General features: G+C 42.7%; 1 protein-coding gene and 1 long non-coding RNA gene across 9 annotated transcripts in view; one reads left to right on the top strand and one right to left on the bottom strand.

The window, feature by feature from the left end:
* The window catches only part of ciita (class II, major histocompatibility complex, transactivator), a 122,600-nt gene that overhangs the window by 73,029 nt on the left and 32,505 nt on the right, over positions 1-17,066 (top strand). For 7 of the 8 annotated variants that reach the window (XM_087997671.1, XM_087997669.1, XM_087997670.1 and 4 more), the window contains 4 exons: positions 1,657-1,749; positions 9,674-9,766; positions 13,225-13,371; positions 14,541-14,684. In XM_087997671.1, coding sequence (XP_087853797.1) covers positions 1,657-1,749; positions 9,674-9,766; positions 13,225-13,371; positions 14,541-14,684 — 477 coding nt within the window. The remainder of the gene's footprint in view (positions 1-1,656; positions 1,750-9,673; positions 9,767-13,224; positions 13,372-14,540; positions 14,685-17,066) is intronic. The other variant, XM_087997672.1, reaches the window with a different exon arrangement.
* The window catches only part of LOC148146569 (uncharacterized), a 39,542-nt gene that overhangs the window by 4,110 nt on the left and 18,366 nt on the right, over positions 1-17,066 (bottom strand). The gene's annotated exons all lie outside the window — the stretch shown is intronic.

The following is a 17,066-nucleotide window of genomic DNA, read 5'->3' as shown; positions in this document are numbered from 1 at the left end:
GGGGCCTATAGGGATAGGCATAGAGTATTGGGGGAGATATTGGGGAGGGAGTGCAAGCAATCAATAGACACAGGGTAATCAAAACAACCAAGATATCTATCATTTTGCAGGATATCTTGGTGTCAGTGATCAGGCCTTAGGGATTAGGCCATTCTAACTGGCATAAAATAAACTCGTGTATATCTAAAGGGACCTCGCAGCCAATCCCAAGACTGTCAAGTCCCGGTCTTCACTCCACAGCCACCATTGTGGCATCAGCCCTGTTGCCTGTCCCGTTGATCCACAGTTTGGAAATCCCTGATGTCGAGGCAAAAGAGAGTCTACTCAGTTACAGGACCATCTACTGAGCTTGAGTCATTGAGGTTTTGATGCATGGAAAGAGATCCTTCAGCCCATTGTGTCTGCACCGGCCATCAAACACCAGCCAATTTTCCAGCATTTTACCTATTGTCTTGTATGCTATGGCATTTCAAGCACTCATCTAAGTAGATCTTAAATATCTTAAGGGAGGTTGTTGAAACAAATATGGACATTGAGCCACATTAGCAGGCTTGAGGGAATGAGTGGCCTACTCCTCCTCCTAATTTATATATCCATGTGAAGAGTCATGGCATCACAGAGATGTACAACATGGAAATAGACCCTTTGGTCCAACTCATCAATGCTGACCAGATATCCTAACTTAATCTAGTCTGATTTGCCAGCACATGGCCCATATCTATTCATATACCTGTCCAGATGCCTTTTAAATGTTGCAATTGTACTGGCCAAAAGCTTGCTGAAAGAAATAAGTTTTGAGCAGCATCTTCAAGTGGAAGAGAGGCACAAGAAGGGAATTAACAGCTGAAAGCATGGCTGCCGATGGTGGGGCAGTTAAAATCAGGGATGCTCAGACTCCAGACCGGGTGGAATGGAGAGATGTAAGAGTAGACACAAGTACAGAGGGGAAAAGGCCATGAAAACAAGACTGGAATTTCAACGCCAAGGCTTTGTTTAACAAGAGTTAAATGCCATAACATACAAAGCTATGGGACAACTGCTAAAAACAACATGGGTTTAGAATAAATGCTTGATGACCAGTGTGGACACAATAAGCTGGACAAACTCTATGACTTTAGGGCCAATGTAAATCAGTGACCACAGGGCTGATGGGTGAATAGGACTTGGTGCTTGCTCGGGGATAGACAATAGAGTTTGGATCTTCTCCAGTCAATGGACCAGCCAGACCCATAGACCATTTGGACCAAATGCCTCTTTCTGTGCTGAATATCTCTCTCTAAATTCAGTCTTTTTTCTAGGATTCCATATGCTATCATGCAGACCTGTACAATATTCAGTTTTACTTCATTCATTCGTCTATACAGGGAATTCTCAACCTATCAACATATTCTTCCACGACTTCCTCACTTATGTTTATCTAGATTCCCCTTAAATTCATTAATGTAACTCACTTAGTACTGCAGAAGCAAAATACTTCCACATGTTAATCACTCCCCTGGTGTGGTTCAAATTTCTCTAGAATTCCTTGTTGGTTTTAGTTGTGACTATCTCATTTGTAGTGTTAGAAGTTAGAATCTAATGTGATTTGTGGGGCACCAGGACAGAAATAGATCACTTGTCGTGGTTATTTTTAAACTGTGCTTTTTAACCTTCTAGCATCAGTCTGTGGCATGCATTTTTCAGACACCAAAGCCACCTGCCAGAGTCCCGTTTCTCCATCTGAGGTGAACACATACAGCAGAAAAAGATGTAAGTTCATCATTCAGCACTGTCCAGCTATTAGTTAATGAGACCATCAGATCCCAGAATATTGATTACCGGTGAGAAAAGGTAGATAATACAGTTCCTGGACATAAAATGATCTTTCCCTGAGTTTGCATGTTCTCCCCGTGTCTGCGTGGGTTTCCTCCCCCAGTCCAAAGATGTGCAGGTCAGGTGAATTGGCCATGCTAAATTGCCTATAGTGTTAGGTGCATTAGTCAGAGAGGAATGGTTCTGGGTGGGTTACTCTTCGGAGGGTTGGTGTGGACTTGTTGGGCCGAAGGGCCTTTTTCCACACTGTAGGGAATCTAATCTAATCATGCAATGCAATACTTGGAATAAAGAAGTTGACTGATGGCTTCAAAAGTAAGAGCAGAACTTGTGGTTTGTGTTGTTCCTCTTTTTTATTATTTGTGTTTGAGATATTTCTTTCACTGTGTTTATTTTTGTAGTTTTTACACTCTGTGGGAGTAGCAGTGGAGGATTTCAGGGAACCGTGTCCAGGGACACATTTCTGAACTGTGCCACCAACAGAGTACAGTGAGTGGCTTGGTTTCTCAAACACCCCCATACTCAAACCACCCCCACTCCATGCACACCAGCTCCACTTTGATTGGAGGTCTAGTCCAGAAGAGCAACCAATTTGCTGACAAATTTAAATAAGACTTGAAATACCGATGGGTGGCCTCCTGTGGTGTTATGGCTCTGTGAAAAAGGCTCTGTCCTCACAGGAACAGTTATGTACAAGTCACTCTGCATCTCCTTTTGGTACCACGCATGATTGGAGCACGTCACATCAATCTGCTTCCAGCCCTCTGTATTTAGCCTGAGCCAGGCAGGGCTGAGTTTTCCTCAAACCCTCCTCCTGTCCATTGCCTTAATTTACCACAACTCAAACACTACGACCCAACCTTGTTTGAATATTCCAAAATTCTGAAACTCTCCTCATGAAAGTTGGTCCTCAGGTTCCTTCATAATCTTGACTGAAAGTTGAGTTTTCAAATCTCCAAGGTGCCTTTCCAGCTTCCAACGTACAGTGCCTGCACTCCATTCAACTACGAGAACCATCACATTGATCGCGCCCTCCACCAAAGTTCAGCAAGAATTGTTGGATCTTTGCCAGGAGCAGTCATCTTCCTGATCCAGGACTTTTATGGTCAACTACCACATCCCTAATGTTAGTCAATGAGATTAACAAATTGACCAGGAGCTAGTCTTTGTATCAGATTCTGAACGGAGTTAGATAAAGTGGAAGATTAATTCAAGGGTGGAAGGGTTTGCTGTAGAATGTATATGATTAGACAGGCAGGATGGCCTGTTCCTGTGCAGTACGTTTGATGTGGCCTTCCTCATCTGAAAGTCCCATGACTCATTTTAGCCAACTACAAGGATTTACAAGAATGTTGCCAGGACTCAAGGGACTGAATTATAGGGAGAGGTTGGATAAGCTGTGTAGAGCATAGGAGACTGAGGGGGGACCTTATAGAAGTATATAAGATCATGAGAGGCATGGATAGGGTGAATGCACTCAGTCTTTTTCCCAGGGTTGGGGAATTGAGGACGAGAGGGCATCAGTTTAAGGTTAGAGGGGAACGAATAAAAGGGAACCTGTCGGGCAACTTTTTTACACAGGGTGGTACGCATATGGAATGAGCTGCCAGTGGAAGTAGTTGAGGCAGGTACATTAACAATATTTAAAAGGCATTTGGATAAATACATGGATAGGAAAGTATTAGAAGGATAGGAACCAAGTGCAGGCAAATGGGGTCAGTGTGGATGGACATTTTGGTCAGCATGGACCAGCTCAGGCCCAAGGGCCTGTCTCCTTGCTGTAGGACTCTATGACTCTAGATAAGCTCTTGGAGAAACCTGTAACAACTGGACAGGTGCCATTGCAAGAAGAGATGCAGAATCTCAGCCAGTTGTCACTGGGCCTCCCTGAATTCGAGGCTGAGCTCATATGTTTCTGCCACGGCTGCTCTTATGAATGTAGAGGCCGATTCTGAACCCGCAGGCCAGTGTCCCATGGGACACAACGTTCCGGAGTCAGAGAGACCCTGACGGCCGCAGCTCTGCCTCATCAGTAACTCAGCTGGATGGGCAAGTTGTCTTCATTTTTGATCGATTGTCAGTGAGCTCCTCCCAATCGTTTAACGACCAACAGAGCCACGCCTCATGGAGAGCATGAAAGTATCTGTGCAGCGTTTTTTCTCTCCTCCCCTGGAATGCTGACTGTTTGAGAAACTAGAATCTGGGCAGCAGGACATTTGGACGCAATGTCCAGTCCATCAAAGTTGGCTTTTTGCAGGGGTTTAGCCAGAGTACTTGTAGAGCTGGTTTCTAGAAGGATACTGGCATTTGTCAGACAGTGCTCCCATCGAATCTGGAGAATGCGATGGAGATGTTGCTGGTGGAATTACCCCAGTGCTGCTGATACAGAGCAAGGTGAAGAAACCTGCTCTGTAGTTGGGTGTTTGCTGCCCTGTGGACGGCTGACTTGTTAAACCCTCACTCTGTAGATTGTCGGAGACGGAGCTGGTGTAGCCAATCCATATGGAAAATCACCTACCCAATGGTAACCTTCTGGGCAGATGCGCTTCCTCAACCATTAGAATATTTATTTATGGGGGATCCAAGATGGCGGTGATCTGAGAAGATCGCACTGCAGAGCTTCACATCGCAGCACAAGCAGGACAATCTTTAACCTGCCCAACCCAGGCCATCATGATATCTTGGGAATCTGGAAAGATCGTGGATTCCCAAGAAACTTCTAAAAATTAACTTACCTGTGTTTCCAGCCGTCCAGAGATGCCTAAAAGGGAGGAGGAGCATCCGAGGCCAGGTCTGCAGTTCAGCCTGCAGCAGCCTCGGAGCCGATTACTCTCCAGGACCGGGGGTGAGCCAGCTCTTGAAATCTCGCAAAATGCTGGGGAAACAGATTGAAGAGAAGCTGGCCCCAATCTACTCATGCTGCAGAAGCATGAGCAGCAACTGGGAGACCTGGAGAAGAGGACAGATGAGGTGGAGCACAGGGTCACAGTGGTGGAAGCTGATGCCAGTTCATCCAAGGCTGAGATCCAGGCCCTGAAAATGCAGGTCCGTAATTTGTGTGACCAAGTGGATGATCTTGAGAACAGGGGCAGGAGAAAAAATATTCGGATCATAAGTCTGCCAGAGGGTAAGGAAGGTGAGTGGCCTGCGAAATTTGTTGAGGATTGGCTGCCAAAATTCCTTGACTTGAGAGGCTGGCATGAGAGGATTGAAGATAGACAGGGCTCACTGGGTTGCAGCGCGAAGATCAGGGCTGGGTCAACGTCCTCATCATTACCGGGATAAGGTGAGAGTCATGGAGGCTTTCAGAGTCCAGGGGAAGGATCCAAAGGTCCTAATTTATGAGGGCTCTAAGATCATGTTCTTTCAGGACTTCTCAGTGGCGGTGTATCCAGAAACGAAAATCTTATGACAGTGTCAAGAGAAGACTGAGGGAGCTTGGGATTCAGTACTCCTTGAGGTATCCGGCGGTGCTTCAGATCATATTAGGTGGATCCAGACATCTCTTTGATATGTTGGAGAAGGCAAGAGACTTTGTGGACAAACTAACCTAATTTGAACAATTTCAGTACATCTGAATAGTGTTGTTTGGGTATGTGTTTATCATTGTAAAAGAAACGGAGGAAGTCTGGTTGGAGCTTTTTTTTTCTTTTTTTTTCCTCTATTGATAATAATTTGTTTAAACTATGTCTGGCAGTGGTTGAGATGTACATTTTCAATTTCCAAGTTAGGATATACCAAAAGATGGATGGGGTGTTTATTCCCCTATTTTTAAAGAAACTTTTTAAATTCATATCAATATTCTATGGGGTGTTTATTCTTTTCAGCTTGTGTTTGTGGTGCGCCTCTAGCTGGGAGAACTGAAGGTGGTTGGGATGGTTAGATGCCTTCTTATGGGTAGTTGCCCCCTCCGGGCAGGGAGTGAGTTCCCCTACTCAGCTCTGTTGGCACTTTATATGTTGGTTTATTTTTTGTTATTTTTTTATCCTCAATACTTTTGTAGGTTTGTTAAATGTAGTGGTTTTAGTTTATGTAGTTTTTATATTTGGTGGATCATGTGACACTAAAGCTCAGCAGTTTGTGGTTTGGGTTCCTCCTGTCTGGAATTTAAATATTTTTGCAAAAGATTATGGCTAATGATTTGATTAAATGGTATACCTGGAATATCAAGGGAAGTCACTCACCAGTTAAGAGGAAGAAGGTACTCTTGAGTCTTAGAAAGGAGAAGGTGGATATTGCTTTGTTACAGGAGACACATTTGGATGACAAGGAGCATCTGAGATTACAGCAGAATGGCTGTGACTGAGTCTATTTTTCATCATATAATACCAGAAGTAGGGGAACAGCTATATTGGTTAGGAAAAATCTCCCATTTAAATTGTTGGAGTGTGTTAAAGACACACACAGGATGTTTGTAGTTCTTAAAGCCTTGATAAATGGGGAAGAATACGGTGTTTTAAATGTTTATTGCCCTCCAGCTCATCCCCTTAAAGTTTTGGTAGATGTTTTTTCTAAACTGATAAGTCTCAAGTCCCGGCACATCATTATAGAGAGAGATTTTAATTTTCTCATGGATCTCACAGTAGACAGGTTGCCCAATGGTCCCTCGATACCCTCTGTACAAACTAAACAGTTAGTGGGTCTGTGTGTGGAGTTAGGGTTGGTGGACGTCTGGAGGTGTCTCCACCCTACAGGCAGGGATTTTACATTTTTCTCCAATTCGCACAGATGTCACATGAGGATTGATTTTTTTTCTGACCCCTGCAGTAGGTTTGAGATACTGGCAAATGGATCCCTTTATCCTCAAGGATAATAAGTTTGTGGAGTATTTCTCTTGGGAATTTTGGGTGTTCCTAGATATCAACATAGGCTCCGTTGATAGCTCATCCATTTTCTGGGAAACTGCGAAAGCTTATGCGAGGGGGTTAGTTATTTCATATTCCACCAACAGGAAGCGGCAGACCTTTCTCAATGCCCCTTTATCAGAGCAAGAAGTGCAGGAAGCTGTGAGGCAGCTTCAGAGTGGAAAGATGCCTGGTCCTGACGGACTTCCCAGTGAATTCTGTCAAGAATTTATAAGTATACTGTCTGGCCCGATGCTCAATATGTTTAATGATTCATACTGTCATGATTGTCTCCCACCATCTCTGAGAGAAGCCAATATTTCACTTATCCTTAAAAAAAGAGAAGGACCTGGAAGACTGTGCTTCATACAGGCCCATCTCGCTCTTAAATGTTGACTTTAAAATCCTCTCTAAGACTCTCGCATTAAGGCTGGAGACTGCGTTACCTTCTATTATTAAAGAGGATCAGATGGGCTTTATAAAGGGTTGCAAATCCTCCAATAATGTTAGGAGGCAGCTTAATGTAATTCAAGCCTGCCAACAGCAGTCAGTACAGGGATTGGTGATTTCTTTAGATGCAGAGAAGGTATTTGACTGAGTTGAGTGTCCATACCTTTTCTATATTCTAGAGCGGTTTGGTTTGGGCAAAGTCTTCATAAGATGGGTAAAGGTTCTCTACGTTGTACCTCTCACAGCGGTCATCACCAACGGGGTATGATCAAGCAATTTTAATATTTTTAGGGACAGGGGGCAGGGCTGCCCCCTTTCGCCATTGCTTTTTACGTTGGTGATTGAACCATTGGCGGTGGCCATTCATGGGGATCTCAATACATCAACTCCAGAAGTGGGGTCAAAATTCCATAAGATTTTGTTGTATGCAGACAATGTCCTAATTTTTTTGACAAATCCAGCAGTTTCAGTGCCTCGCCTGATACAATGTATTCACGCGTTTGGTGCTTTTTCAGGGTATAAGATTAACTTTGCTAAATCAGAGGCTATGCCTACAGGTGGTCTTACGAGGGAGCTAGCTGTTGAGGGCTACTATAGATTCCCATTTAGGTGGTCATAGAGGGGTTTTGTGTATTTGGGCATATTCATTACTCCAGTTCTGAGTTGGCTACTCAAAGACAATTTTATTCAATGATTTGGAAAAATTAAACAAGATCTTCAAAGATGGGAGGCACTTCTAATCTCGTGGTTGGGTTGGATAGCGCTTAATAAGATAATTGTCTCCCACCATCTCTTTTGCTATACCCTATACGGATGCTCCCCCGATTTTCAGTAAGGAAAAACTCAGGAGGCTGAACGGCTGGTTTGGCTCCTTTTTTGGCATCGTAAGCGACCCCTCATTAAATTAGCCAAACTGTAGTTGCCTCATAGATTGGGGGAGTGGACCTCCAGACATTAAATATTACCAATTAAGCTTGCTTTTGTCCTACGTGAGAAATTGGATTTGTGGAGATCCTCTTTCAATATGGCTAGATATCGAAGCCTCCCAGGCATGGTGCCCCCTTACCAGTTTGCTGTTTTTGGACAAGATGAGGACAGTTAGGGGATATTGCCATAACCCAATAATCATCAATACTGTTAAAGCATGGAGGACAATTCAGCAGAGGGAAGGCAATATTGGCAAAACATCTTTGTTTACACCTTTAGTGGGTATGCCAAGTTTTCAACCAGGTATGATAGATTCAGGAGTTAAACGTTGGGCATCTAGGGGTGTGTCATGCATGGGCGATTTATTTGAGGGAGATGTAATGATGTCCTTCGATCAGTTAGTACGGAAGTACGAGTTATCTAATGGAGACCTCTTTAGTTTTTTTTTCAAGTTAGGGATTTTATTCAAAAACAGACCACACTTTTGACTGATCCCTGCAAATCTGACATGGACGGGGGAGGTGCTAAGGACTAAGAATACACTCTCTGTCAGTACTTTATATCATCAATTGAGGGGTGCCACCCCAGATAAGTCTGATCGACTCTGCAAGATGTGGGAAAGAGAGGTCGGTGTTGAAATCTCCTCAGAGGCATGAGAGAATATTTGGGAGAATGCAAGGAAGGTATCAATTTGCAATAGGACCCATGCTTTACAGTTGAAGATTCTCCACAGGGTCCACCTAGCCCCAGACCGTTTGTCAAAATTTAAACCAGGGGTATCTTCAGCTTGTCCCAAGTGCAAGGTCTGCACAGGCACTCTTACCCATTGTCTTTGGTCTTGTGATAGGCTTCAAACATATTGGAGTGCTGTAGCAGGCACAATGGAGAGGATTTTGGGTGTAAGGGTGGAGAAGGACCCTATCTCTCTCCTTTTGGGCCTGCCCACTGTATTTCCTGCAGATGTGCATAAGAAAAAACTTTTCAATATTCTCAAGTTCTGTGCAAGAAAGAATATCTTGCTAGGTTGGATATCTGAAAACCCCCCCGGGTCTGTCGGGTTGGCGGAAGATTGTTATAGAGCATATTGCCTTGGATTTTCTCATAAATATGGTCCACCACAAAACTGAGAATTTTTACAAGACATGGCAGCCCTTTTTCGAATACCTTGACACAGATTTATCTGCCACACTAACAAGGGCTTTTATATAGCCGTAAGGATTGTATTTTACAAGTCCGATATCCAGGGAGGAGGAACTGTGAACGCATGAGCTGTTTGGCTGGGCTGAGTTATTACTATTTATTAGTTTGTTGTTGATTATTTATTTATTTATTTATTTTAGTGAAATAGCCAGCCTAGGTTTTTTTTTAATTCTATATTTTTCTATATATGTTTATACATTTGTACATGAAGGTGGGTTGGGGATTTTTTTTATTATTTGGGTTTTTTGTACTGTTTTGAATTGTATTGTTTTGTACTTGTAATATTAAAAAATCAATTTTTACAATAAAAATATGCCCTTAAAAAAAGAATATTTATTTATGTCTAATTGATCTTGGATGTTGCTTAAGTAAGCTGCAGTTTGACAATTTTTTTTTCAATTTGTTTGAAGCCATATTGTGTTTCCTCTCCTTTATTTCAGCGGCCAATGGAGATTGTCCAAGTGCTTCGGGAATTCCATCTCAAGATTCCACTAGTTTCTCAGATGCTCCGAGAGCCAAGTGTTTAAGAGGAGGTGAGGAACCCACAATTATGTGTCTTTAAAATCTAAACCTTAAACTGGCTCAGTTTCTAATTTGGTCTCTATCAAGCCCATCTTTTCTAAACACCAGAGCTACAATATTTTAAGCAGCCTGCTCAGATGTGTTATAGCACAGGTGGGACTTGGATCCAGGCCTCCTGACTCAGAGGTAGAGACCTCATTTGTGGGATATGGACACCACTGGCTAGGCCAGCATTTATTGTCTGCACCTAATTGTCCAGAGGGCAGTTAAGAGACAATTACATTGCTGTGGGTCTGGAGTCACTTGTAGGTCAAAGACAGCAGTTTCCTTTCCTAAAGGATATTAGTGAACCAAATGGATTTTTTTTCCCCAACATTGGATTCATGGTCACCATTAGACTCTTAATTCCAGATTTTTAAATTAAATTCAAATTCCACCATCTGTCGTGATAGGATTCGAACCCTGGTCCCCGGAACATTAGCTGGGTCTCGACCATATCACTAAGTCTTCTCCACTCCAGAAGATGTTGAAATGAGTTACTCCTCCAATCAAACGCCTCTTCTCTCCCATATTTGTTTCTAATTGGCCCACTCAGTAGCAGATGCAGGAAAGAAGCAGTCCCTGATTTTTGGAGCAGTGCCAGATGAAGCCGAGGTCTGGAGCTGCTGCGGGGGTAGGTGATTGGGGCACACCAGCTGGGAGAGAAGGAGGAGGGGGAACAACAGGCTGGTTGCCGGAGAGCAGCAGGGAATAGGAGCCGTCATTGTGGTGGCGGTGGTGGTAGGAGACGTAAGAGAACAATGAGGGGCCAGGCAGATGCTCATTGTCTCCGAGACCCCAGCCCTAAAACCCATCCATCAAGCAGGCCAGAACACCTAGACTGAAAGGACGACCCATTTCCAGACATCTCTTCCATGTGGATTCTGCCAAAGCTATTTAGAGTCTGCCCCAGCAGCAATTAACCAGGATCAGCACTTTTTAAAACTGGCTTATTAACTCGGCCCAAGCCCTCAACTCCTCCCCTGGTGATTAGGATGCAAGGCCCAGTTTCTTTCTCTCTCTACCTCTGCTTCTCAACTGAAAAGAAAAACAAAAAGGGTTTTATTAGTTAGCTCTGCTGTTTGACTCTTTTTGATGGTCACGTTTTAATTAATTACTCATTTAAATGGATTCTTCTGAAATTCATCTCCACTGTTATATCAAACTTTTATCTTTGTGAAATTTGTTGATTCGCATCCCCCTTCCCCACCCTCACCCCTACCACATTTAATTGCCACCCCACCCAACCCTACTCCAACTTGAACAACTTGCTGCAGTGGGCTTCATGACAATATAACATAAAACAACTGTTCACAAAATACTTCCAGGGATCAGTGCTTTGCAGAGGACACTTCGCAAAGGAAACCCTTACCTGAGTCATTCAGCTTTGAATGTAGGGGGTGACATTGGAACTGATCCCCATCCTGAACACCTCGACCAGTCACAGGTTCTCAAAGGCACACTGAAGCAAATTTACTGACCTCCCCTTCAAATGCAGCTCACCCAATATCAGAGACATGCTGAAAGCCAATTTTGATTCCGTGGTCCATAGGAATAATGGCCTTTCCCTCTTTTTTTTTTCTCTCTCTCTGTCACTCTCTCCATGTGCATCTCTCTCACTCTTTCTCTCTCTGTGAGTCTCTCTCTTTTTGTGCCTCTCCATCTTTCTGTCCATCTTTCTTTGTCTCTGTGCGTGTCTCCCTCTATTTCTCTCACTGTGATGCTTTATCTTTGCACACTGTCCCTTAATTTTTACCATTAAGGCAATACACCCAGAATTGAAGGCCTGATCATGACTCCCCCAGTTTTCTACCCAGTGCAACCAGTCACGCATAGGTTACAAGAATGAGCGACTTGGAAAGAGCAAATCCAGCTCCTGTTGATATAATAGTTTGGGGGTGGGTACGGAAGTGTTGTGAATACATTCAGTTGGGAAACACCATCTAGCTGGCTTAAGTACAGGACAGTTTCCACTTTTGGATATGACGTCCTTTCAAAAAAATCTTTTAACAGAAGCTAAAACCAAAGATAATGAAACAAGTGCAAAACCAAATCTCCACTCCCCACCAGACATTGTTGAACAGCAAAGATTTATCCGAAGTGAACATTGTAAGAATAATAAAATGAATTTGTTTTTTGAGAATTCTAGACCTTGGATCGAGAATTCTCCTTCCAGTTTCTGAACAAAGCAGGGAGGGGTTTTCCTCTCGGCACTCACTCCTCAGTTCTCTGAAACAGATGTATCCTTTCAGGAGGAGGGGGAGCTGTCGATCAGGGAGTTCACCAATTTTTCCTGTAGGCCCATTGTGGGATGTTGGGCCAAATGGTACTGAGGCCAGAAGACCAGGATTGCGAGGGAATAAACTTTAAGCTGTAAATAAACTGTAAATAAAAGTGACAAAAAGAATGAGGGTAGAGTTATCTGGAGTGGACTGACAAAAGGGTTCAGCAGCAAAGACATTGGATGCAAAAATAGCAGGCGTTTAAGAAAGTAGTTCATGATTCACAGCAAAGATATATCCTGATGAGAAAGAAAGATTGTAAGAAGGGGAAAGCTAACCGTAGTTTATTAAGGCATGTAACAGTAGCATAAAATTTAAAGAAAAAAAATCATCCAATGTGGCAGAGATTAGTGCTAAAGTCCAAGAATTGGAAAGCTTTCTAAACCAACAAAAACAGACCTAAAAAAAGGAGAAAATAAACTTTGGGGATAAAAAAGCAAATAATAACAAGTCAGACAGCAAAAGCTTCTTTAATGGATAAGAAAGAAGATAAAAGCCCAAAGTGAACATGGGTATCAGTAATCTTTTGGCCGGTCACAAAACTTCCTCTGTTTGGTTGCCTGAGAGGCACTTTCGGAAAAGTGAGATGCTCTTTCCCATTGTCTCATCACTATCTCACCCTATTCCTGTGTTGTCCCAGTTATGTCCATGAGCAGAAGCACTGGAAATCTTGGGGCAACATTGTGATGATGGAGCCCTGACATAATGGATCCAGATTCCCATTTCTTTGCTGATTGGCTTAAAAAAACTGAATATTCCTGAGATGCTACCATGAGGAAAATATTTCACTTCTAGTAAATTATCATTGAAATTGAATTTTAAAACTTTCCCCTCACTTCTTGGATCCTTGTTTGTTTAATCCTACAGCAGGGACCTCTCACCACTAAGTGTAGGTGTGAAGTGTACTGAACTCTTTGGCTTGTCTTCCCATAAACACTGCCCTTGCCCAGGCTTGATGGTCTGAATGGCCTACTTCTACTGCTATGCCTTATAATCCTATAAGGTAATGATGTTCGTTTCATGAGGCAATAGGTCAGTGTACCTCCATCTGCATCATAACGCTTCTGCCATTCTGATTCAGCAGTTTTCAAATTCTGTACTGCCCCAGAACTAGAAATACGTACCAATGCATTTGATTATAATTTTAGATGAAGAGAATCTACCTCCTTCTCCAGAACATTCCAACAATTCAGCGGACATCTTGTCTCCAACCATCTACCTTTCGGACATCAACCATCTGAAGGAACTGAAAAACCATGTTGCCCAGATTGGATCAGACGCTTCCTTAAACTCAGGTCTGGAGAGCTGCAAACTCTTTTTGCAATATGATTGGTCAGATTAAATTTGTGTCTTCCCTTGGTCTAACCAAATTATATCCAACCAGATGGTCTTGTTCTTTGCTTGATGAGGATATTATATGGATTTGAATATTCACCTTGAATGCAGCCATTCCACTTTAAACCTAAACTGTTGTAATTTTAATTTTTAACTCATTGTCCAAAGTCTTTGGCTAATCTGTCCAATACCATCTTGTGGAGCTTATTTAGAAACATCCCTCTGAAGCTCTTTGGGATGAATCATAACACAAAAGTTCCTTTGTGATGACAAATTGTTATTGTTGATTGCACAGGAAGGCTGTTATAGCAACAAATAAACGTACCTTGGAATGTTGAAATGCGTGTTCATGCTTGTAATTGCTATAAAGTGAACTGATTGGAACTGAATCAAATATTGGCACTTGCCCTGAGATATGGAAGAAATGAGTTTTGCTCATGTCTGCCATCCAGTGTCCTATCTCAGAATGGCAATAACTAAGACAAATTTCCTCTGCCAGAGTTACAAATCAAACAACACCAGGTTATAGTCCAACAGGTTTAATTGGAAGCACTAGCTTTCGGAGCACCACTCCTTCATCAGGTGGTTGTGGAGTGCACATTTGTAAGACACAGGATTTATAGCAAAGTTTACAGTGTGATGTAACTGAAATTATACATTGAAAAATACCTTGATTATTTGTTAAGTCTCTCATCTGTTAGAATGACCATGATAGTTTCACTTCTTTCACATGTAAACCACAAAACCTTTTTTTTAAAAGTTACATTCTCAGGTTAACTGTAACAATTGGTGTCAGCGCAGATAAGATGTTGAAGGTGTTAGCCCCCGGTGTTCCCTGTAATCCATGAATCCCTGAGTTCATGTTCCCTGAATCCATGTAAGACTCTGTTAAATCACTTTTTAGATTAGAATCAGTCTAAACATTATGGCACAGACAGGGATTTGTAACTTTGTACACACCAGTCCAAAACTGGCATCTCCAAATCATTCCTCTGCCAGGGAATTAAACTGGGGTTTGGATCATCAAGCAGAAGGGAGATATAAGAAAAGTAAGTTGAAATGTGAAAAGAAAATTAACCATTAGGAATGAGGTTTGTAGTCTCTGCATTTCGTATTTGCTTTGTTTCAGTCAAAGGTGATGAATCGATCATGAACAGTCCAGCTGTCAGTTCTGCTGGTTTCCAGTTTTTCCCATCATATGCAGTACCACAGCAAGTCGTCAAGGTGCCTGTCAATGGAGCTGTACATTCAAGAGCCTCCACCTGCTTTTTAGGTCAGTCTCCAAAACTGTGCTTTTGCTGCCACTTCTATTGTTGCTGAACAAAAAGACCTTAGAGTCCAGGTTCATAGTTTCTTGAAAGTAGGAGTTGCAGGTAGACAGGGTAGTGAAGAAGGCATTTGGTACTGAATCAAAAGGATCCCTACAGGGTGGAAACAGGCTACTCAGTCCAACAAGTCCACAAAGACCCCCCCAAACAGCATTGCACTCAGACCCGTTCACCTACCCCATCCCTATAACTCTGCATTTCCCACACAGGCATGGGGAGAATGTGCAAACTCCACACAGGCAGTCACCTGAGGGTGGAATTGAATCCGGGTCCCTGGTGCTGTGAGGCAGCAGTGCTAACCACTGAGCCATCATGCCCCCTTTATTAGTCAGTGCATTGAATATAGGAGTTGAGATGTCATACCACAGCTGTACAGGATTTTGGTTAGGCCACTTTGGAATAATGTGTTCAATTCTGGTCTCCCTGCTATAGGAAAGATGTTGTGAAATTTGAAAGGGTTCAGAAAAGATTTACAATGATGTTGCCAGGGTTGGAGTGTTTGAGCTATAGGGAGAGGCTAAATAGGCTGGAGCTATTTCTCCTGGAGCATCCGAGGCTGAGGGATGACCTTATAGAGATTTTTAAAATCATGAGAGACATAGGGTGAATATTCAAGGTCTTTTCCCCAGGAAGGAGAGTTTATATGGAAGCACTAGCTTTCGAACTGCTGCTTCTTCATCAGGTGGTTGTGAAGCAGGACCATAAGACACAGAATTTATAGCAAAAGATTACAGTCTCATACAGCTGAAATGATATAATGAACAAACCTAGACTGTTAAGTCTTTCGTCTTTTGGAATGGGTTTGCTGGTTTCGGTTTTTTAATATGTAAATCCCAGAACTTCTTTTAAGTCACATTCTCAAGATAACTTAAGGTTTTATAAAAAAAGATGACATCTCAACTCAGACAATGTCTTAAAGGAGTGAGGTTAGAGTCTGTCTGTATCCCAATCTTGAGTCCGACTGTTTCTATTTCCAAAGTAGGAATTTACAAAATATTACATCGATTCTGCATTTTTTGAGCAAAATAGAATGTATCTGCAAAAATAATTCTGAAAATACAAATTTACCCCATAAACTTATGTGTATGTGCGTATGCAGGAGGAACAGAGTGAGTGTATGCATGTGACTGTGTGAGTGGAAGTGCCAATAAGAGAGTATGCACGTGTGTGCAAGCTTGGTAAACTGTGTGTGTGATTGTGATGGGGTATGTGTACGTGATTGAGAGAGTGTATAATGCAGTGGGGTCACCTGTAGTGTGGCATGAACCCAAGATCCTGGTTGAGACCCATGAGGTTCTGCCTCTCCATGCTGGATCTTTTCCAAGGATGTACATGTATTTGGAAAAGCAAGGACTGATTCGGGATAGTCAACATAGCTTTGTGCGTGGGAAATCATATCTCAAAAACTTGATTGAGTTTGTTGAAGAAGTATCAAAGAGGATCGATGAGGGCAGAGCAGTAGATGTGATTTATATGAACGTTCAACAAGGCGTTCAACAAGGTTCCCCATGGGAGACTGATTAGCAAGTTTAGATCTCATGGAGTACAGGGAGAACTAGCCATTTGAATACAGAACTGGCTCAAAGGTAGAAAACAGAGGGTGGTGGTGAAGGGTTGTTTTTCAGACTGGAGCCCTGTGACCAGTGGAGTGCCACAAGGATAGGTACTGGGTCCACTACTTTTTGTCATTTATATAAGTGATTTGGACGTGAGCATAAGAGGTATAGTTAGTAAGTTTGCAGATGACACCAAAATTGGAGGTGTAGTGGACAGCGAAGAAGGTTACCTCAGATTACCTCAATTTTGACAGCGTGGTGAGGAGAGAAGGAGGAGTGAAGCGAGGGCTGCTGGGAAGGGTAACTTTTCCCACTTAAAAAGGCACTTACCTCGGGAGTCGGGTCTCCATTTTGATAGCGCAGTTAGAAGAGAAGGTGGAGTGAAGCAAGGGCTGCCGGGAGGGTAAGGGCTTAATTTATATTTGGGCAGTGGCTAAACCCGAGATACAATATGTGTAGTATCTTCCACCTGCCCCTCTCCCCTAACTGGAAGAAAAAGACTCAGTAAGGTAAGGCTTTTATTTTTTCTTTATCTTTCTTTTTCATATATTTAAGTGCATTGTTTGGTTTTAGTTAGTTCATATAAAGCTAAGCTTACAATGGCAGGGGACCTCAAACTCATGGCATGTGCCTCTTGCTTGATGTAGGAACTTAGGAACGTGTCTGACACTCCTGACTCTTACACTTGCAAGAAGTGTGTCCAGCTGCAGCTCTTGTTTGACCGCATGATGGCTTTGGAGCTGGGGATGGACTCACTGTGGAGCATTCGCG

Source organism: Chiloscyllium plagiosum, unplaced genomic scaffold, assembly GCF_037043375.1.
Source record: "Chiloscyllium plagiosum isolate Xiang-an unplaced genomic scaffold, Cpla_swu_hap1 HiC_scaffold_20, whole genome shotgun sequence".
NCBI classification, from domain to species: domain Eukaryota; kingdom Metazoa; phylum Chordata; class Chondrichthyes; order Orectolobiformes; family Hemiscylliidae; genus Chiloscyllium; species Chiloscyllium plagiosum.
This window is presented reverse-complemented; position numbering and strand designations above follow the sequence as displayed.